This window comes from Neofelis nebulosa, chromosome 12, assembly GCF_028018385.1.
Source record: "Neofelis nebulosa isolate mNeoNeb1 chromosome 12, mNeoNeb1.pri, whole genome shotgun sequence".
Classification (NCBI taxonomy): Eukaryota; Metazoa; Chordata; class Mammalia; order Carnivora; family Felidae; genus Neofelis; species Neofelis nebulosa.
Genome location: NC_080793.1, coordinates 80,485,925 through 80,509,346, shown reverse-complemented (window position 1 = coordinate 80,509,346; position 23,422 = coordinate 80,485,925). Strand labels below are relative to the sequence as shown.

The 23,422-nt window shown below is 39.3% G+C and overlaps 1 protein-coding gene across 1 annotated transcript in view; it reads left to right on the top strand.

Moving 5' to 3' along the window:
* Positions 1-5,649: 5,649 nt before the first annotated feature.
* TMC1 (transmembrane channel like 1) overlaps positions 5,650-23,422 on the top strand; it is a 123,342-nt gene continuing 105,569 nt past the window's right edge. Inside the window, exon 1 of the mRNA XM_058693236.1 lies at positions 5,650-5,699. Within this exon, the coding sequence (XP_058549219.1) occupies positions 5,650-5,699 (50 nt within the window). The remainder of the gene's footprint in view (positions 5,700-23,422) is intronic.

Here is a 23,422-nt window from a genome sequence, read left to right as displayed (position 1 = left end):
CAGATAGAACCTGAGACTGAAGCACGATAGCAAATATGCTTCATTCTATCTGGCTGCAGACAGACCCCCCCTTCTATAGTAGACATGACAGGTATGGCCAAGGCTAAGAGTGACCAAAGCTGTGTGGGTGGCTGCATATATGTATATTTATGTCAGAGTACAGTTCACAGAAAATGTTGGGGAGGTGGTAGAAAAGTTCCCATAAAATCAGAGTAACTGGGATAATCAAGTGATGATTGTTCACTATAACTAATCATTTCAATGAGTGATGGGCATTGAGGAGGGCCCTTGTTGGGATGAGCACTGGGTGTTGTATATAAGTGATGGACCATGGGAATCTACCCCCCAAACCAAGAGCACACTGTACACGTTGTCTGTTAGCCAATTTGACAGTAAATTATATTAAAAAAAATAAAATAAGGGTGCCTGGGTGGCTCAGTATGTTAAGCGTCCGACTTCGGCTCAGGTCATGATCTCACAGTTCATCAGTTCAAGCCTCGCGTCAGGCTCTGTGCTGACAGCTCAGAACCTGGAGCTTACTTTGGATTCTGTGTCTCCCCCTCTCTCTGTCCCTCTTCTGCTGGTGCGTTCTCTCTCTCTCTCTCTCAAAAATAAATAAACATTACTAAAAATAAAAATAAAATAAAATAAAATAAAATAAAATGAAAACTTAAAAAAAAAACTAATCATTTCACCTCTTTCAGTTTAACTTACTTATATACAGGAGGTCCTCCATAAATATTAACTCTCTTCTCCCTTAATTCATTTCCAGTCAATTTTCATTCTGTCTGAAACAATTTTCTGTTAAGAGTACATGATATGTACTACCCACCAATAGGAATATGTTTCTATAAAACAACTTATATTTCCATAATTTATCAAGGTAGGGATTCATATATTCTTCCTGGGCCAAGTCGATGCTGTAGTAAGTAACAGAGATTGAGTGATTTTGAAGATTCTTCACCCAAGAAGGTTATTTGCTGGGGTGAGGATCGTATACATACAGAAGCTGCCTGTGGGGTGAACTACTCGGGTGTCATTTGGGAGTGTTGGAAAAGACCCTCAGGAAAATGTATTAACCAAGTCAAGAAACCATAGTGTAGGGGTTCCCTTAGGGCAGAGGGATGGTTTTTGAAAAACTCACAAACCTTCTCATGCAATGGCCATGGATGGTCACAACAAGGCATGGTGGCCACCATGTAAGCAAAGATACTTAAATTTTCGCCCTTCTAATCCTCATTCTACTGTTCCAGGCAAGAAACAGAAGGTACATCGTGAGTAGGAGAAATGGTCAGGATATATTTCAAAGATATGCTTCCATTTCCTTCCCTACCTAGGACTCCAGGCCTTAATTGTTGGCATGAGTAAGGAGAAGGGAGAAGCTTTGAATAGGCTGTGGGATTTCAGTTTTAATTTGAACTGGATTGGGTACTTTAATACCTTACTACCAGAAAATGGTTATGAATTATCAAAGTGAGGTGGTACCTACAACTGGAAAAGACCAGAGCGCTACAGAATCTGCCTGGAATGTTATCCAGGGCTGGGAAGATGAAATCCAATGGAGCCTGAATTAAGGTGGCATTTATTTACCCTTTAAGTAAATGATTCACACTTCTTGGCGTGAGTATAGTTATAGTTAGTAGGGCACATAGTAGATTTTGATAGAAATACTCAGTTCTTTGTCTTAAGGGAACTAACAACTTACCTTTAAGGAACACAGGTAAGGAATTGCTTAGGGGGTGGTATGGCTCATCCAGCATTCTCTCGTTTCATTCTGCTCCTGGCCTGATCTTAGCTGAGATCGCTAGTTGTGACTCCTGCTCGTTAATAACCTATGACCAAGAGTTCACAATCTTTGCTTTCTAACTCTGAGAATGACTTCATGATGCTACAAGTCCCTTTCTACTCCTATGGGCTAAAGTTCTGTCTTATTCCTCATGTCTGTCCTTTCTTCTTGAAGGGGAGGGTTGTCTACACACTGTGTAGATTGAAGAGGCCTTTCTCTCTCTTTGATGTTAATGCTATTTTCTGCTTAAAGTCTAAACTGGAAATGGGTCCCTCATTTATGCAACACCATGACACTTCCTGAGTAATAAAGAATTAAACAGCCTTCCCAACAATAGTTGCTGTTTTGGGGGTTTTTTTTTCACTCCATAGTCAATACTGTGTGCACGTTAACGTTACAAAGCTCAAGCCTTCACATATGGTGCTTGTGTGAAATGGAATTCTCGACTTCAAATATACTTCCTTTTCACTGAATTTACTGAGATGCATTCAGGTCAGTTCTCAAGTTCTTAAACATCTGGTTTTTGTCAACATTTTTTTTTTTTTTTTTTTTTTTTTTTTTTTTATTTTTGGGACAGAGAGAGACAGAGCATGAACGGGGGAGGGGCAGAGAGAGAGGGAGACACAGAATCGGAAACAGGCTCCAGGCTCCGAGCCATCAGCCCAGAGCCTGACGCGGGGCTCGAACTCACGGACCGCGAGATCGTGACCTGGCTGAAGTCGGACGCTTAACCGACTGCGCCACCCAGGTGCCCCTTAAACATCTGGTTTTTGAGAAGCAGTGACCAATACAATAGCCTCTCTTTCCCCAATTCTATCTGACTTAAAAAAATTTTTTTGACTCAAGAAAAGTTTTCCTGCCTTTCTCCTTTTGCTCCAACTCCCAAATACACGGTTTTTCAGAGTTCCAGATTTTCTGACTCCACATAAAAGATTTTGGGTATACATACATGGTGGCAATACTAACCTTCTGCTGAATACTTACAGAGTAAATGTATTCTAGTTTTTAATATCTCTATGGCAAGGTTCTTCTTGCAAAACCATGTCCTGGACCCTGCAGGTTTCAGTCAAAATTATGAAGTAAGCCTGGATTCATGTCCTCCCGTGGTTTCCCCATATTACTATAATACCACTGTAATCTATATACTAAAGCCTTGGTCTTCCATTTTTCATTTTAGCTTGCTTTCTTGCAAGTACCTGGGTAGAAAAAAATCAATGCAATATTTTTACACTACAACGTAAATTATTGGTAGCTAAAAGAGTGCTTTTTCAGTTTTCAGCTCTGGCTCATTTTTCAGCCTTGCCTAATTCCCATGGTATCATTCCATCATGCCCTTTCCTTCATTAGAAAGCTTAGATGGTTTTACCTCGTTGTCGTGTAATGTTTAGATGCCCCAATCTGGTATGTCATGGTCTTTTGCCATTTGAACTTAATCTTTTAAATTTTTTTTTAAATGTTTATTCATTTTTGAGAGACAGAGAAAGACAGAGAGTGAGGGGGGTCAGGGCGAGCAGGGAGAGAGGGAGACACAGAATCCGAAGCAGGCTCCAGACTCTGAGCTGTCAGCACAGAGCCTGATGTAGGGCTCGAATCCACGACCCGTGAGATCATGACCTGAGCCAAAGTCAGATGCTTAACCGACTGAGCCACCCAGGTGCCCCGAACTTAGTCTTATTTTAAGTTCATATCAAACTTATTTGATTTACTCTCCACTTTCTGCAGATGTTTTTCAACCTCTATGTTTTATTTTATTGGAGTAATCACCTTAACTTCTCTCAATTTTTGCTCATCATTATCCTATCCATCATTCAAGGTTCAGTTGATTACCATTTCCTCTGTGATGTTTTCCTGGGTTTCCTCAGCAAAATATCATTTCTTTGTTTTCATATTTCCTATGGCATTAAGTATTCATCTCTTACCTATTACTCTTCTCCAAGTGCTTTGGAGTGGAGATGTTGTTTATGTCCTTTATACAGCTAGTGACCACTTTTTCCAAACCAAATATTGACATACTTAGCCAGACCTTTTTTTTTTTTTTTTTTTTCCAGTTTGTGGGTTTCTCTGTATAACTTCTTTACATACTTATAAAATTAAATTCTGTCTTGTTAGGTTGTGAACTTGAAAATTTTCAAGATGAAAGGAGCTTGTTGTGGCCAGTTGGCTAATTGCTCAACTCACTGGTGGTTTGTGCCAACACAATATTGCCTAGAAAAAAGTTACATGGGGAACCACACTGTAATGCACATGTTGGTGGAAGGACCCACGAATAGACTTGAGGGATATTTCAGCCAGGTCTGATGGAACATTCCAATTTCGCCAGCAGGAAAACAAACAAACAAACAAACAAACAAACAAACACATTGGAATGTCTTGCCTTCTCCTGGACATTTAGATCTCTTTAACGGGATAATGTTTAGTAAGCACTTTTCTTCTTTGGGTTCCCATTTTCTGTGCCTCTTTATCTGATCACTTTCTCTCTTTTGACTCCTTTGCTTTTCATGTGTATCAATATTGTCATTTTGGCTACTTGTTCTGCTCTAGCAACCATTGTCTCTTTAGGAAGGTTTTGCATATGACAGATCTCATCCATTATGTTCTGGTGTTTAATAACACATAAAAGTTTTGGATTTTTTCTTTTTTTTTAATTAAATTTAAAAAAAATTATTTATTTTTAATTTTTTTTAGTATTTATTTTTGAGAGAGAGACACACACACACACCCACACAGAGTGAGAGTGGGGGAGGGGCAGAAAGAGAGGGAGACAAAGAATCTGAAGCGGGCTCCAGGCTTTGAGCTGTCAGCACAGAGCGCCATGCGGGGCTCAAACCCACAAACCGTGAGATGATGACCTGAGCTAAAGTCCGGCGCTTAACTGTCTGAGCCACCCAGGGGCCCCAAATGTTTATTTATTTTTGAGAGAGAAAGAGACAGAATGCAAGTGGGGGAGGGGCAGAGAGAGAGAGGGAGACACAGAATCTGAAGCGGGCTCCAGACTCTGAGCTGTCAGCACAGAGCCAGACACAGGACTTGAACCCACAATCCGTGAGCTGAAGTTGGACGCTTAAGCAACTGAGCCACCCAGGCATCCCTTTGTTTGTTTGTGTTTTTTAAATGAGATTAGAGAAAGTGTGCTCACTTAAGAAGCTGTATATGCAACACTTCATTGCCTTTTTAATAAAGACAAATAGAAAATTCTGCAGCAATATATCATAGCTTGCAAAACATTTGTAATCAGGACTCTTCCGGAAATTTAGGATGTATCATCCTATCACGAATTGCCCTAGAAAATCTGTGGAAAGTGGAGACATGGCAAGCCTTTAATACCATATATCCCTTACTGCAACAAGAATAGTTAAGACTTCGTACATTTTTATTGAGTGACTAGCCCACTATAAGAGTAGGTATAGGCATAATGAGTGAGTGAAACTAGGTTTTATAAGACACCTCCTGAGACCAGCCTTCAGGTGGGTATAAGAGGACGTAATTCTAGTTTGGGGTCCCACTGCCTGTTCTTAGCTCATGCTTGTAGGAGGTCTTTGAAAACGAGGGTGGCCTCTGGTACCATTTTCCTCTGTAGGTTCCATGGAATCAAAGGCAGAACTGAAGGAAGTAGGTCTGTTTTTAGACTCAGTGACGTAGTTAAATAGGTTGCAATAGAAAGTGGTGCAAAGATAATTCACAGGTAGAACATCACATCCAGGGTGCTTTAACACTGCATTCAAGTGACCTGTGATGGGACGGGGGGAAGCCTCTGTCAACTGAAATAAGCCAATGCAAGCGACTCTTTGGAGCCCACCGGTCTGGCAGCCGGTGACTCAGGCTGTGGGTGACACTCAGGAGACCTGGGTGTGAGGGCTGGCACCATGACGTCGCTTCAGTGTGCAGACTTGGAGGTTAATCTGGCAGCCCTTCGGTAGTTTACTTCATTAAAACAAATCTGTGTGGATTTTTGTCCCCCTCTAAATCTCTCTAGGTCTATGTTCAAATGTAGGCGAGGACGCTGGATCCTCGTGGGCTCTCGGCACCCGTTGCGAGGAGGGAAAATTATCTCACTCACGAGTGACAGACGTTTGCTCTCTCTGTGAAGAGAAAGGATCTGTATAACAATGTTTAGAAGTGGGGAACACAGCCCGACTTCCCTGCCATGACCTTGATCCCCTGCAGTTGTGTCTCCTCTGAATGGCCGAGGCTTGGGTTGTGTGAGGGACAGAGCTGGTGGCCTGCATGAATGCGGCAGGGAGAAGATGGCAAATTAAAAAAATCTGAAATTTCAAGGGAATGATTTATAATAGCTACATTAAAGCATCCTTTGATATGGAGAGCCATGAGAGATACAGTTGAGGAAAGAGAGGATCTTTTTTCAGACAATGATGAAAGGGGCACCTGGGTGACTCAGTCGGTTAAATGTTAGACTTGGGCTCAGGTCATGATCTCGTGGTTCCTGAGTTTGAGCCCCACATCAGGCTGTATGCTGACAGCTCAGAGCCTGGAGCCTGCTTTGGATTCTGTGTCTCCCTCTCTCTCTGCCCCTCCTCTGTTTGCGCACTGTCTCTCTCTGTCTCTCAAAAATGAATAAACGTTAAAAAAAAAAAAAAAAAAAAAAAAGAAAAGAAAATTATGAAAGAGCCTTGCAGAAGCTGTCCCGATCTAGTCTGGCAAATCTCTCTCCCCTCCATGGCCTGTGCCTCCTTCTTCCAGATGACTTTGCTCCACATCTTCCCTCCTCTTAGAAAATTTTCCAATACTAATCCAAAGACCCCAAGACTCAGGAGGAAATGTGGCAAGCCTGAGGCTAGAAGCAAGTCGCTGTGTAATATCCCTTTTGTTCATTGATGGATTGGTTCATTCATTCATTCATTCACTCACCCATGTCATAAATATTGGCCGAGTGCTTACTATTTGCCAGGCACTAAGGACAAAGAGTTGAAGAACAACCAAGGTCCTGTCTTCCTGGTGCTTACTTGCTTGTGGGGAAAGTAAATAGTGGATCAATGAACAAATAACTAGATAACAGAATGTTGGGTGGGTGATGGTGTTGCGTAAAAAATCAAAGAAGGGCAGGAGAACTAGTGATCGTGTAGTTTTTGGTGTCTCCATCTGTCTGGATGCTCTTGCCCCCTCAGTGAGTCAGATTGGCAAGGGAAACTTGCAGTGTTGACTTTTAGGTTGGGGCAGTTTTCCACTCTGCGTCTCGTCCCTACCCTCTCCTTCCAGTCTCTAAGATCTGCAGTGGAAGATAGCTCCCTTTCTCTTCCCTGCTGCCTCACTACCCTGTTTGGCCTGAATAAACCAGAAACCTCTCCTCTTTTTTCATATTCTCAGTGTTATAGAAGTCCCTCATCTACAGGCATTCCTTCTTTCCTTTTGTGTGGTGGGTCTATACCTTTTAAACTCCCTTTACTACTCTGTGTGGTTGGATCTTGAGAAGTGGTAAAGACCAGCACATGTATACAATCTATCACACCCAAATGGATCCACCCACTTAATCTGTTTAAAACTGAGATGATAACTCAGCCATCACTCAGTGGGCTGTCCTTCCTCTTTGCCAATTCTACTTCTTTAAAAAAAAATTTTTTTTTTAACGTTTATTTATTTATTTTTTAATGTTTTTTTTTTTTTTTTTTTTTTTTTTTTTTTATTTTTGGGACAGAGAGAGAGACAGAGCATGAACGGGGGAGGGGCAGAGAGAGAGGGAGACACAGAATCTGAAACAGGCTCCAGGCTCTGAGCTGTCAGCCCAGAGCCTGACGCGGGGCTCGAACTCACAGACCGCGAGATCGTGACCTGGCTGAAGTCGGACGCTTAACCGACTGCGCCACCCAGGCGCCCCTAACGTTTATTTATTTTTGAGACAGAGAGAGACAGAACATGAATGGTGGAGGGTCAGAGAGAGGGAGACACAGAATCTGAAACAGGCTCCAGGCTCTGAGGTGTCAGCACAGAGCCCGACACGGGGCTCGAACTCATGGACCGTGAGATCATGACCTGAGCCGAAGTTGGACGCTTAACCGACTGAGCCACCCAGGGGCCCCGCTACTTCTTTTTTAGAGATTCATTTTAACTCTCAGAGTTGTCCATGTAGAACCTCCAGTAGTTTGTCAATTACGGTTGAAGTTTTCCTACCCTGGCAACGGTTCCCACAGAGGTTTCTGCTTGTGCGTTTCTGCTCTGGTAAACTGGGGTTCTTGGCATCTGCCTATCTGTCTCTCCAGTTTGAGGGGCAACGATTTTCCCTGTGAAGTTCCATTCTTTGACAGATATAAGAAGAGTTGATTTTTTACTCTGCTCAGCTTTTCTCTTATAGGATGAGAGTGAGGACTTACACTGATGAAAAAGTGCATTGTTACAGTGCTAGAAAAATTTTATGTATGAAAACGACAATAGCCTTACACTGAGTCCAAATAATAGTTAAAAGCATGTGAAGATGTGATTATTTGTGATGTTACTTGTACAAAAAAAGTGTACATATCTTTTGAAGTGTTGAAAGGAAAATAGTACTTTATATGCTTGATCGTATCACTTTTTATAAGTATTGAATATATTCCTGTTTGCGTTTCTATGTTCTGTTTGTAGCCTTAAGAGCTATTTTGAACATATCTGAATATAAACAAGAAAAGTAAATGTCCTGCATGACGTGATGCTGCATTATATATAAAATTGTGTACATATATTCAAAAACATTTTCTTGCATCTAGAGACTCAATTTAAGTCTACATGCTCTGACCATTTCAGCTCCCTGGGATGTCTTCCCATTCTCAGCTTCTATCCTTGATAGTAAATATCAGGATGCTCAATTATATTTCACCTACAACAACTCTTTTTGTTGTGCATATCTTGTCTTCTAGCTAGGTGGGGACCTCCTGGAATGAAAGAAAATATCTTATTCACTTTATGGCTGCCCAGATTTTGTTAGATTAATATACATTTGAGTGCCTTTCCTATGCTAGAAACTGCCACATATCATTCACTTCCTGATCACCTCACTCCCGTGAGATTACTTGTTTTCATGATTTGTTGAGATGAGATCTGATACTCAGAGGGGTTAAAATTTTGTCTCTGGTTACACTTTCTGAAGTGTCAGTGCTAGGGTTTGAATTTAGGTCCGTCTAATCCTAAGAACGAGACAGTGCTCCTTCAGCTATAAAGAGCTGTACAGCCCTCCGTAGGTGCCTGTCTCCAGAGACACTAAGTATATTTTTGGTGGCTGAGTGAATTAGTGGATGAATTCTCTGGACCTCTTTTCACTACTTACTGTTCTCTGTAAAATGATTATGGTAGGAACCTGACCTAAGAATCAAATAGTCCACTGAGGTCTCTTAATTTGGCAACCAAGAGAAAGTAGAGTTCATTAACTAAAGCTCACTCCCATCAATTTTCTTTAATCTTCCAGAATGTTTCAGAAGCATTTTCCAGAGCTCCATTACAAGGTGGAACATTTTAGCCATTACTGAAGAAAGCACTATTAACATTTTATGAGTTGGCTCCTTCCTGACACCAGGAGAATAAAACGTTGTTTGCTAAATTCTGGCTGCTCGATTCCTATTTTTTTTCATGATGTTTTGTAATCCAGGCTTTCATTAGAGGGACGTAGAGGTGTGTTTATAACTGCAAGGCCAAGCAAAAAACAGTGCATGAGATCCTAGGAGACGGCGAAGCAATAATCTTTGACTTTCTGTAGTTTTTACCGAAATTGTCTCTCATTTTTTTTGTCTCCCTAAATTTCATTCTAAAAAATAAAAAAACCCCCGAAGTTTGCCTTTTTAAACATAATACATATCTATTATAATAATTTGGAAAAGATGGAAAAAAATCTAAAGTAGAAGAAAATCTGACAATGTCACCATCCAGACGTGGCTGCTAACATTTCGGTGTATTTCATCTCAGTCCCTACCCATCCCCCCTTTTTTGCATAAGGCATTTATTTCAGAGATACAGATAAATAGAATTTTAATAATATTTTTGCACCGTATAGATTGTAAACATTTCTGCATGTTATTAAAATCTTTACGAGCATTACTTCTATTTAGTGGATGCACAGTTAGTTGATGTAATTATTCCCTCAAAATTGGTAATTACATGTGGAATTACCTGCAGATGATTGGGTATGAGACAAAAAGAGAGGAATAGGAAGCAACCAGAGGGAATGGAAATAGAGACTAGTGAGCTGTCAGTGCTGAGGAGCTACAGCTATGAGTCTGGGGATATTAAAGCAGCTGGAATTCCCAGGGAAGTGTCCCAGAGAAGAGAAAGCTGAACGGAGAGAGTGTTCTGGAGATCTGCAGAGCATTCTGAGTCTTCAACTGAATAATGATCAGTGTATACATGTAGCTAGGAAAGAACCATCCAGTAGGAGTAAAGGGAACAATCCCTAGAGCTCACACCGGTATGGGTGGCTTCTCTTCCCACCAACAAGAGTTTAGCACCTTTTAATTCATGAGACACCAGGTAAAGTACTCAGAAGGTTTTGTTTCAGCAGTAGGAAAACATTTGTCCTAGAGTAAACATAGCTCTGGTCATACCAGCAGCTTTAAAGTGAGACCCTGAAGGATAAAATTGATTCCATATAACTTAAATGCATACCAGAACAAAGCTAAAGAATATTTCTGGGAATATAAAAATACCCAGCACCCAAGAAGGAAAAATTAATAGTGTCTAGCATGCAATCAAATATTACCATGAATACAAAGAAACATGAAAATACCCATAATTAGAAAAATCAATTAAACATAATCATCCCATAAATTACACAATTGGTGTAATTGGCAGACAGTTTTGAAACTGCATTGTACATATTCAAAAGGCTAATGGAAAAAAAATAGGGACACATATGAAAGTAAAAAGACAAAATCCAACTACTACAGATGAGAAATACAATATGTGAGGTGGAGCAAATGCTTTATGGGCTTAGTGTAAGATTAGACATTGCTGAAGAAAAGATTACTGAACTTGAAAAAATGTATGACGACAACACCAAGTCTGGAAAAAAAGAAATGAAAACATTCTGGTGTAAGGTTTTATACTATAAATGAAATGGCATAATATCACTTGCTATTTATATAAATTTCTCTGGTACTGTATTAAGTATCTGGTTTAGAGCAAAGTGGTATTTAACTTGTTATAGATAATAGGCCATAAAAGGCAATAAAAGAGAATCACTGGAAAAGTTAATTCATCCAGAAGAAGCCTGCAAAAGAGCAAAGCAGAAGCTAGAGACAAGACAAATAAAAATTAAATAGCAAGAGGAGAGCTTTCGTTATTCGACCATGTGGGTATGGATGTTAAATATTAATGGCCTAAGTACCCAAATTAAAAGTTAGAAATAATCAGATTAGATAAAAATTTCAATATCCAACTAAATGTCATCTATAGCAAGCCCACTTTCAGTATAAAGATACAAATAAGTTAAAGGTAAAAGGATGGCAAAAGACATACTATATTAAAATAGTAAAAAGAGGGGTGCCTAGACAGCTCAGTCGGTTAAGCGTCTGACTTTGGCAAGGGTCATGATCTCGCGGTTCCCGAGTTCAAGCCCCACATCGGGTTCTGTGCTGACAGCTCAGAACCTAGAGCCTGCTTTGGATTCTGTGTCTCTCCCTCTCTCTCTCTCTGCCCCTCCCTTACTCATACTCTGTGTCTCAAAAATAAATAAACCATAAAAAATAGTAAAAAGAAAGCTAAAGTGGCCATGTTCATGTTGTATGAGTTTTATTTTAGAAAAAAGAATATTATCAGGAATAAATAATGTGATTTCATAATGATAGAGGTAAATTGATCAACAGGGAATAACAAATGTAAACATTTATACACCTAATAACAGAACTCCAAAATACATAAAACAAATACTGATAGAGCTGTAAGGAAAAAATAGACAAATCCTCTGTTACAGTTGGATTTCACACCTTTTTCACAATAATTGATAGAAAAAGCAAAAAGAAATCAGTAAACATATGAAAGGCCTCTACAACACTATCAACCATTTTGTTTTTTTTTTTTTTCAACGTTTTTTTTTTTTTTTTTTTTTTTATTTATTTATTTTTTTGGGACAGAGAGAGACAGAGCATGAACGGGGGAGGGGCAGAGAGAGAGGGAGACACAGAATCAGAAACAGGCTCCAGGCTCCGAGCCATCAGCCCAGAGCCTGACGTGGGGCTCGAACTCACGGACCGCGAGATCGTGACCTGGCTGAAGTCGGACGCTTAACCGACTGCGCCACCCAGGCGCCCCTCAACCATTTTGAACTAATTGACATTTATATAACTCCACCTAAGAACAGCAGAATACATACTCTTCAAGTGCATACAGAAAATTTAGCAAGATATATCATATTGTAAGGTGTAAATCTCAACACATTTAAAAGGATTCAAGTTATACAAATTCTATTCTCTAACTACAATGGAATTAAATTAGAAATCAAAAGATATTTGAAAAATCCCAAAATATTTGGAAACTAAATATCACCCTTCTAAGTGACCCATGGGCCAAATAAAAAATCAACAGAGAAATTAGAAAGTGTTTTGAACTGAATTTAAATAAACACACAAGCTTCAAAATTTTGAGATGCAGCTAAAGTAGTATTGAGAGTAAAATTTATAGTATGATATACCTATTTTAGAAAAAAATGATCTCAGTTTCTGCCTTAAGAAGCAAAAGAAAAAGAATAAATAAAATCCAAAATAAACAGAAGCAAGTAGGTGACAAAGACCAGAACTGAAATAAATAGAAAACAGGAAAACAATATAGAAAATGATACCAAAATATGTTCTTTGAGATCAGTAAAACTAGTAAACCACTGGTCAGACTGATTAGAAATTTATCAAGAGGAAGTAACAATTTTAAGATAGAAACGAAAAATGTGGCATCACTACAAATTCTACAGATACTTAAAGGATACTAAGGCAATCTTAGAAACAACTCAGGCCAATAAATTTGATAACTTAGATACATTGTACAAATTACTTGTATGACAGGCTACTAAAGCTCACTCACGAAAAGAATCAATGAACTTAATAGCCTTACGTGTATTAAGGAAATTGAAATTATAGTTAAAAATTGTCTTACAGGGGCACCTGGGTGGCTCAATTGGTTAAGAATCTGACTCTTGATTTCGGATCAGGTCATGATCTCACAATCATGAGATCCAACCCCACATTGGACTCTGGGATGAGTGTGGAGCCCTCTCTCTCCCTCACTCTCTGCCCCTTCCCTGCTCGTTCTGTCTCTCTCTCAAAATAAATAAACATTAAAAAAATTGTCTTACAAATAATATAGCAAGCTTTGATTACTTCCATGGATAATTCTTTTCTTTCTTCCTTTATTTTATTTTTTGAGAGAGAGAGAGACAACATGAGTGGGGGAAGTGCAGAGAGAAAGGGAGACAGAGGATCCAAAGTGGGCTGCAAACTGAAAGCAGCGAGCCTGATGCAGGGCTCAAACTCATGAACCTAACCACCAGATCAAGACTGGAGTCGAAGCTGGACACTCAACCAACTGAGCCACCCAGATGCCCCTCTGTGGATAATTCTACCAAATATTCAAGGATGAAGTAATTCTGATTCTGCACGTTTTTTGTTTTTTTTTTTTTTGGAAGAACAAAGAGGAGAAAATATTCTCCAACTTTCTCAGACACTAGCATTACTTTGATACCAAAATCAAACAAAAACATTCCAAGAAAACAAAACTACAGGCCAATGTATAAAAACAACAATCAGAGATTGAACTTCTAAAACTATCATTTCAATACCAGAATAAAAAATTACAAAGCACTTAGAAACAAATCTGACCAAAGCACTCTAAGATCTAAGCACTGAAAACTACAAAACACTGCTGAAAGAAATTAGAGAAGGTGTTAATAAACCAAAGTAATTTCATCTTATGGAAAGGAAAGGAAGGGATAGTGTGTAATTGTAAATATAAAAGCACCTTCTACCTGGATGTCATAGAACTAGATCTAGATCTTAGGTTGGTTATTTTTTTTTAATGTTTTTTTATTTATTTTTTTAATGTTTATTTATTTATTAGAGAAAGGGAGGGGCAGAGAGAGGGGGAAAGAGAGAATTCCAAGCAGGCTCCACACTGTCAGCACAGAGCCTGAAATGGGGCTTGAACCCATGAATTATGAGATCATGACCTGAGCCAAAATCAAGAGTCAGATGCTTAACTGACTGGGCCACCCAGTCACCCCTAGATCTTAGTTTTTAACCATTGCCCTTCCCTGTGGCATACAATAGTTAAAATTACAGTCCCAACCTCTTGGTATTTAATCAAGATAAAATTGATAACTTTAAAATTTTGTTTTTGTTTTTTTTTTTTTTTAATTTTTTTTTTCAACGTTTTTTATTTATTTTTGGGACAGAGAGAGACAAAGCATGAACGGGGCAGGGGCAGAGAGAGAGGGAGACACAGAATCGGAAACAGGCTCCAGGCTCTGAGCCATCAGCCCAGAGCCTGACGCGGGGCTCGAACTCACGGACCGCGAGATCGTGACCTGGCTGAAGTCGGACACTTAACCGACTGCGCCACCCAGGCGCCCCAAAATTTTGTTGTTTTAGACAGAGAGAGAGAGCACACACGAGCAGGGGAGAGGGACAGAGGGAGAGATAGAGATTCTTAAGCAGGCTCATGACCGGAGCTGAAATCAAGAGCCCGATGCTCAACTGACTGAGACACTCAGGTGCCCACTAAGTGATGTCTTATTTTCAGTTAAAAGTTATCAATTTTAGGGGACGGAGAGTTTAGGGAAATATTTTATTCCTTGTCTTCATCTTTTGGTTAAATTGCCTTTAATGGAATCACAGACTGAAATTATGGCAATTTTCTACTTGCAGAGTCTAAGATATTAAGGTGAAGGTCAGAGTAGATGTGTCTTCCTTGTCTTCCTAGAATTTTAGGTGAAATTTTGGGTGCAGGTGTGTGGTAAAGCATTTGAACAGCTCTTGTAGGTTATTTTAACGTTTGCTATATGCCAGGTACACTATATTATATACATCGCATGCATTTATTATTACATTTAGTTTCACAGCACCTGTGTATAGTGGTTAGTGCTCCTTCCTGTAACTACAACGTGGAGAATTTAAATCAACTATCCGAAGTTGTAAGATAGCATAAAATTGTAACAGCCAAAACACAGATATTCATCCATCTAACTCAAAAACTCGGGATCTTTCTACTAAATCGGTTGCTTACTTGAAAGCTCTAAGTTGTCTTTTCTAGTTCTACGGTATGAGTGCAATCGTTTTGGGGAACCAGATGAACAAAACTTCTTTCTTGTTCATATTTCTCAGTATTTGGCTAGTCATGGAAATAAACTTTCCTCTTCATGGCCATGGTCCTGAAGGAATTGGGATTAATCCAAAGGAAATCGGGTAGTGAAACATACATTTATTTATCCTGATGAGTCTTTTGCCTGTTCCCAGAAAAATTTGAAGAAATGTAACAAAAAGCAATATCCTGAAATTCCCTAGTGAACATGATTTCCGCCTCTGTCTTATGAACTCTAACAGACCTTCTGCTTGTATTTTCTGGTGAAACTTGTCAAATTATATCTTGTGTTATTGCTTCTAGTTTCTAGTATTCATCTGATTCCATCATGGTAATCTTTTTTTTTTTTTTTAAACGTTATTTTATTTTATTTTTGAGACAGAGAGAGACAGAGCATGAACGGGGGAGGGTCACAGAGAGAGGGAGACACAGAATCTGAAACAGGCTCCAGGCTCTGAGCTGTCAGCACAGAGCCTGACGCGGGGCTCGAACTCACAGACCGTGAGATCATGACCCGAGCCGAAGTCGGACACTCAACCGACCAAGCCACCCAGGCGCCCCCCATCACGGTAATCTTAAAGAGAAGACTTTGGATTAGGGTTCTCCAGAGAAACAGACCAGTAGGTTATCTATCTACCACTCTCTTTCTATCATTTGTCATCTATCAAGAGATTTATTATAAAGAATTTAGTTTATTCTTTTAGAGTTGCTTTATATATTTTCTATTTATTATTTTAAAAAGTACTTACTTTTTTTCTTAAGTATTTTTTAATGTTTATTTGTTTATTTTGAGAGTGTGTGTATGTGAGCAGGAGAGGGGCAGAGACAGAGGGAGAGAGAATCCCAAGCAGGGTCCACACTCAGTGCAGAGCCTGACACATGGCTTAATCCCAGGAACCTTGAGATCATCACCTGAGCCGAAATCAAGAGTCAGACGCTTAACTGACTGAGCCAACCAGGTGCCCCAAAAGTATTTTCTTATTTATTATAAGAAATTATACATAGTATATATGCATATAATATGTATTGTAATGATTCAGCTACCTTTAGGGTATAAATGAATACATTCTATGTGAACTATTTTGATAAAATTATATACCACATGCAAATTACTTGCAAGTTTTGTTTTATTGGATATCATAAATTGAGCCTGTAGGGCAAAAGACTGGAATGGATAGGTGGGTGGTCACAATTTTTATAAACTCATGAGAACACCTAGAATTCAGAGTTCCTTTCCCTTAATGGGTGATGATGCTAATTAATATCCCTAATTAAAAGTTGGGTAGCAAATCCTACAAAGTATGATTTTCCCCCAACAGCTAAAGAATAGAAAGAAAGAGTGATTCATTCTAGTCAATGACTTGCTTTTTCTTTTCTTTTTCTTCCCCTTCTCCTTCTTTTTTTTTTTTTTAATTTTTTTTTTTTTAACATTTATTTATTTTTGAGACAGAGAGAGACAGAGCATGAATGGGGGAGGGTCAGAGAGAGAGGCAGACACAGAATCCGCAGCAGGCTCCAGGCTCTGAGCTGTCAGCACAGAGCCCGACGCGGGGCTCGAACTCATGGACTGTGAGATCACGACCTGAGCCGAAGTCGGACGCTCAACCGACTGAGCCACCCAGGCGCTCCCCCCTTCTCCTTCTTTTAAATTTTCTTTAGAAACAAAAATGAACAAAATCCTTTCCTCCATTTTGGTGCTATTACTATTTTGTTAGGAAGCCAGTTGTTCCAAATTTTCGGGAACTACCAATTCCAATCCCGAAGCCACTCTCCTTTTCTTTTTCTCCGTCTCTGTCTTCGGTTGCAGCCCTTAACTTACAGCTCAGCCATCCTCCAGCCTCAGTGCTTCCCCACACTGCCTTTGTTCTGTAGAAGACACTCATTAACATTTGCTAATGTATGCTAATGAGAAGTAATTAGCATCTTCTGTGCGTTGCTGGGAAGGAAGGATGAAGGCCCACCGAGTTCAGTCAGCCTTGCTTCCTGCTTCTTTACGCTGGAGGAATTGTCTGCTTTCAGTTGTGACGCAATTATTTACTGCCTTTTGTTTGTTTGTTTCGCTTTGTTTAACCATGAATCTTGACAAGCATTCTCCTTCATGACTTGGAATATTGCAGAAATGCTTTGGGGGACAGACACATTCCTTTTTTTGTTCTAGGCTATCCAAGGATATAAGGATGCCAAGGGCTTACAACACATTATTTTCATCTGGTTGTTATTTTGGTATCCTATTACTAGAAAAGATCTGAGCCACAAAAACTCACACAAGAGAATATATTTTCATTTCAGCACACTTATTTACACGGGTTGCTCTTTATGGTGGTAACTGAAATGTGAGAGCACACACTCTGAATATATATTGTGACAGCATGGTTAAATAAGAAATGTGCCCTCCTCCAGAATATTCTAAATGCAAAGAAAAAGCCAAGACTCACCACTTAGTTTTTCGTAACCACGGGGAGCTCCAAATGCCTTTCTTAATAGCTATTTGTTTATTGAATATGTAACCTTAAAAAAAAAAAAATAAGCCAACCCCCAAACCAGTTGAGAATAAGAACTGTTTTTGTTTTTCTGTAGACCGACGGTGTCATAAACTATCTAATTACAGCTTCTCCCAAATACTCTAGCATATAATTCACTATTTGAAGAACCATGCTTTAGCATTTCATATTTGCTCTTCGAGCTCAAGGGTGGTAGAATTTGGAAATGTATCAGCTACCCACTTCACTCAGCCTGTGTTTCATTTTAATTTCATGTACCATAAAAACAGAAGGAAAAAGTGAAAAAAAAAAAATTGGTGTGCATCTCCTGCCCCTCCTTCTTATGTCTATAAAAAAAGATTATTATCGTTGTGAAAAGATAGAAGGGGGATTTTTCTTTTGAGTGGATCTTCTTTTTTTTTTTTTTTTTCCTCTCTGTTCTTCCTGGGGTTAGCTATTGTCTCTCCAGGACCTCATCGTACAACACGTTTCTCTCCAGAATCCATCCTGTTCGATTTGGCAACTGCAGTATCTTACATTGTGTTTTTAATAAAGCAGACATCAGCGGCTATTTATTCTCTGCTTCTTAAGGGTTTCACAGACTCGAAAAATAAATATAATCTAGAAGGAAAAATATTGGAGAGTGACAGCTATTATAGCAGCTGAATCTCTCGCCCACTCGCTTCTTCTGGTCGGCTGCGTCTTACCCAAAGTCAACATCAACATTATTATTGTTGCAGTTTTATAAGCACAGCAGTTTAAAGTGCTTAGCATCTCCAAGATATTATACTGATTGAAAATGTGAGCAGCCTTTTGGCATTGTTTTAAAAGTTTTCATTAGGGTGTTTTTGAACGCATGTGCTCCGTGGTTCATTTTCTCTGTGGTCTAGGGCAGATAAGAAGGATGCTAGCACCTGCAGAAAGAATAGCAGCCCCAACCTGTCAAATTAAACCTTTTCCCCAGATACCTTCATGATATTCAAATGTAATGATCTCATTTTGTTTTTTCCCACCCCAAGGATTTTGTAAATATCTTATAGTTTACGGGTTTATTAAGGCATTTGAATGATATAAGAACTAAGTAAGTTTCCTCTTTACTCAATGGCTTCCAAATATTATGCTTAATTCCACCGTTTGAAGGACTTGGGATGTTATACACAAATGTCACGGGCATCTTTTTGTCCTTCCCTAGAAGTAATAAAAGTAAAGGGAGCTGCTGATTTAAACTGAATCAGATTTCATGTCTTGGGCACATACTATTCTTGAGGAAGAAGAATCACATTTCATCATTGTTTTTAATGTTTATTTATTTATTTTGAGAGAGAGAGAAGGGCAGAGACAGAGGGACAGAGAATCCCAAGCAGGCTCCGTGCAACAGCACAGAGCCCAGCGCGATGTGGAGCTCAATCCCAGGAACTGCAAGATCATGACCTGTGCCAAAATCAAGAGCCGAACGCTCAACTGACTGAGCCACCCAGGCGCCCCACATCCCAACATTTTAATTCTGTTTTGCAGACAGTGCATCCTGTTCCCTACTTAGTGCCCATCAATAATTGAATGAAAGCAGGATGCTGGGGCATTCTTTGCAGAAGAGATGATACCTCATTATGGTTTGGTGACTTGATCTAGCACCCAAGTGTCCCACTGATGGGAAATTCTTCTTTATGGTTAATGTTACTCATTCCTTTTGAAATTTTGGTTGGTTTACCTTCTGTTTGGTTTTTAGAAAACAAAATATCTAAATGCTATCCTCGGCCATAATTTATATACAGCTTATAAATACACACATACATACGCATGCATATAATTTTGTCCATATCATAATTGAATCACCACCATCATCATCATTACTATAATCAAATTTAGTGGGGGCACCTGGGTGGCTCAGTCAGTTAAGCGACTGACTTTTGATTTCGGCTCAGGTCCTGATCTCACAGTCTTGAGATCAAGTCTTGCATTGGGCTCCGGGCTGCCCATGGAGCCTTAGATAAGATTCTTTCTCTCCCTCTTCCTTTGCCCCTCTCCCCTGCTTGCACTTTCCCTCTCCCTCTCTCTCTCTCTCTCTCTCTCTCTCTCTCTCTCAACAATAAATAAATAAATAAATAAATAAATAATCATCCACTTGAGCAGCTACTGGAAGGCATCAGACCTAGAAATTTCAGAACATAAAATTTACAGTGTCTACTCATAAAGAGGCTACATTTAAAAGAGATTTTTTTTAAATCATAGCTTATTTTTCATAGTTTCACTGGTAAGTTTTCTCTCTTCTTTTTTTTCCCTTGAAAAAAAAAGAGATTTCATGTTTTGGGTAAGGGGATCCTAACTTGTCTTCCTTACAGAACAAGGCAACCTTTATTTTGGAATATATTCTCTTTTAAGAAAAAAGATATTTTTATTTTGTTCACATTGTCTAGCCTTTTCACCCTCAAATTCTTGTCAGGAAAAAGTATTGATAGGAGAACCAGTTGAAGATGGTCTAGACTTTGTTAACCCAAGGTGTTTCTAAAATATGAAATAATATTAAGTATGTAAATTTAGAACTGATAACATTTTCTGTTTAGAAAACTTATTTACATGAGTATAAATACAGGTATGTTTATTTATAATATGTAGCAAAGACAAATGTTTTGCTTTACATGTATACTTTTTCACCTCTCATTTACTGCAATGTCACCTCATTTTTGCCCTTTTAACTCCCTTTCTTTGCTACCTTCTTCCCTTCTTCCCCTTCCCCATTTCTCTTTTTCTTTCTCTCTTCTTCCCTCACCATACTTTAGTCCCATACTTTTGAATTGCTAAACAGTCGGCACTATATACATAAGCAAGGGCTATATTAGTAAATTGCCAGTCTCTTAACAAAGTCTCAGTCAGAGACACACAGCCCAGTAACAAAACCACAAAAAACATCAATGAAATAAAAGAATTCAGAATCTAATATGTGTCGTTTGAGTAACATTATCTTTTCATAACCTACATCAAATGCTCATTCTTACTAGATCTTTGCCATCAACATGTAAGAACAGTTTGGCCAACATAACTAGCTGTCCTCTATTCCTCACCGCCTATTCTCTTGTAAAGCCACTGAAATTCAGGTGTTTCCTTATACCATTTCACTAAATCTATTCTTGTCAAAGTCATCATCGACATCCATATGGCAAAATCCAAAGGTCGATCTTTAGTCCTCATTATACTTGAGTTACAAGCCTACGACACGTTTCTTATTTTCCTTCTACGTCACTGATTGTTCATTTTCAGTGTCTTTGGTTGATTTTTCTTCTTCTCCCTGTCCTCTCAACTTTGGAGCCCTCTTTTTCTGTTTCGTTTATATTCATTTACCTGGTGATCTCACTTGGTCTTGTGGCTTTTAATAGTATCAATATGCTAATAATTCCTAAATGTCTATTTCCAGCCCAGACTTTTCTTCTGAACTCTAGACTCAAATACCCAACTGCCTACTCAACTCATGTATGGGCGTCTTATAGGCATCCCAACACCAACATGTCATATTAAACTTCTGATCTTCAACTCCTCCCACCTAAGCTATTCTTCCTATGGCCTTTTCATTTCCTTTTCTTCTGAATCTATCTTTCTGCCAAGGACAAAAGCCTTCTGGCTGTCCCTGATTCTTCTCTTCCTTTCACATTCCACATCACACCTCATACTGATGGTATGGGTTCTTCCGCTAAGATTTGGCAAAATCCTTATTACAGCATAGGTGAATATCCCTTCCAATGCTGTTTAGTCTGAGGTGAGATATGTACCGCACTTATACAGGAATGGCTGATGTTGACATTTCCTCACACACACAAAAAGAACCCTGAAAAGTAACACACACAAAAAGCCTAAGAAACATAATGAATACATTGCTGCTATAATGCAAGTAATCTGGATAAGATGCTGGTACCTAATCTTGGATCTCCTTTAGAAAGTCGTTCTTTTGCATAAAATAGCAAGACTCCTTAAAGGCAGTGGTATTTTCTTCTGCGCTCTACAGACTGCCTCCCTGAGCATTTTGCTCTGTACTCCCTTGTGAGTGGATGATAACTGCTAATTGGACAAACAAGCTTTCAGTTTCCAGAGTAATAACCTAGTGCTACAAACATCCCTTCAAGAGCCAAATGTGGCATCGAGCAAGAGGTAATACCACTTAACTTTTCTGGCCCCTTGGTTACTGTGAACCATAAACTACTTTCAGGGCTATAGATTAAAAAAGAAAGTTTGGAACAGCATCCACTTCTCTGAACGATTCCAATGCCTCTAAAATGTGACATTTTGCTGTTGTTTCCTTTTACTGTTTTTAATTACTGGGTCTATTTGCATGAAATGAAGATCTGGGTTGCCTAGGCATTCATCTGCTCCGAATGCATATTCCTCTCTTAAATAGCATACTTCAGGGAAATTTTCCTTGCTGGCCTTCAACATTTTGACAGGACCCCCCCTCCCCTCCTTTCACTGCCCTCCCATCACTCCCCAGGAGAGAGGTTATTTTTAAAGTACATAATCAATAGGCTTTGGGAAGCAGCCAAAGCCTGAGGGGGGTCATATGATTGGGAATAAGCTACTGGGGATTGCTGAGAGAAGGGATGGCAACAGGCCATGCCAAAAATTGTCTGAGGAGAGAAAGACATTCTGTAGCTCCCATTTAAGTGTTCTGAGTAATTCTTTTGCCCAGGCTTTTTGTCTTGGAGGGGTTTCTTGTCTTGCTTCTTCAGCCTTGGTTGGAGTTGCAGGAGATGCAGACCACCATTGACAGTTGTTTTTCAGACCAAATAATGTCCCATTAAAACCAAGCTCGGTCTGAGGCCCTGGAAGGAGTCTTAAATTTGGTCACGGTGCTGTTGTTTAGTTCTTGATGCTGATGATGCTTTTGCTGTTGGTTCGAGTCCAGAACCCATCAATTATTATCAGAACAACTATACAAACAACTGTTTCATTGTCCCGGACTCAACTGCCAAAGAAACGCTGTTGAGCAAAGAAGGCACCTGATGAGAAGGTGCAGATGATTACACACAGATGATATTACTGTTGGAGAGTCACCTCATGAGGAGGGACAGGGCTATTTCCGCAGTACTCTCCATTACGTCACTTAGAAACCATAGCTCTTTTTTAGTTCTTTACTTGAAACCACAGGGATGTCTCCTCTGATGGATTCTTAGGTTTTATTTAATAGCCATTTGTTACTATCCTTCCTGTACTTGAGAAGATGATCCGTGACTCCAGCCCTGTTTTTTCCCTTCCCCTGGTTATCAGAGGAGATTGAGTCATTGCTCATCTCCTTGGCGTGGGACATTTCATTCTGCTGTTTTTATTTAATATATGATCCTTCCTAAAGATTTGCTTATATTTTTGTCCATTTGGTGTTTTTTCTGTTTCATTTAATCACGGCTAGTGAGTTGATTATTACAAATCAGCGTAATATTTTGTGTGAATTTCGCTTTGGCTATAAGGTTGCAGAACAGGCTGTATATCCGTCTTTGCTATTTATCCTTAGCAGTTTTTATATACACACGGAGCTGACTCTGCTCCAAAGCTAAGCTTATATCATTCAAATTCCTTCCTGGGGAATTCTTCCTTGACCGGAGAAGCTTGATGGCAGCATTAATTACAAACAAAAGACCAAGACCGATTGTTAAACGTAAAATATCTTCTTAGAAGTGTCTGCCTTCACTATTGGCGGACTCTCAGTGGTGACATAAAGATCTTTGTTCCGTGAAGATCCAGTTACAGCCCGTAACAGAAGGCATATGTCCACTCTGAACAAAAGCAGACTTATTTTCACATTCCGCGGCTGACATTGAGTGATAACGTTTTTGCATATCCTAAAAATTTTTATGCAGATGCTGTTTAAAGGCAAAATGGGCTTTCACAATAATCTTCTTTGTGAATGAGATTGAAACTC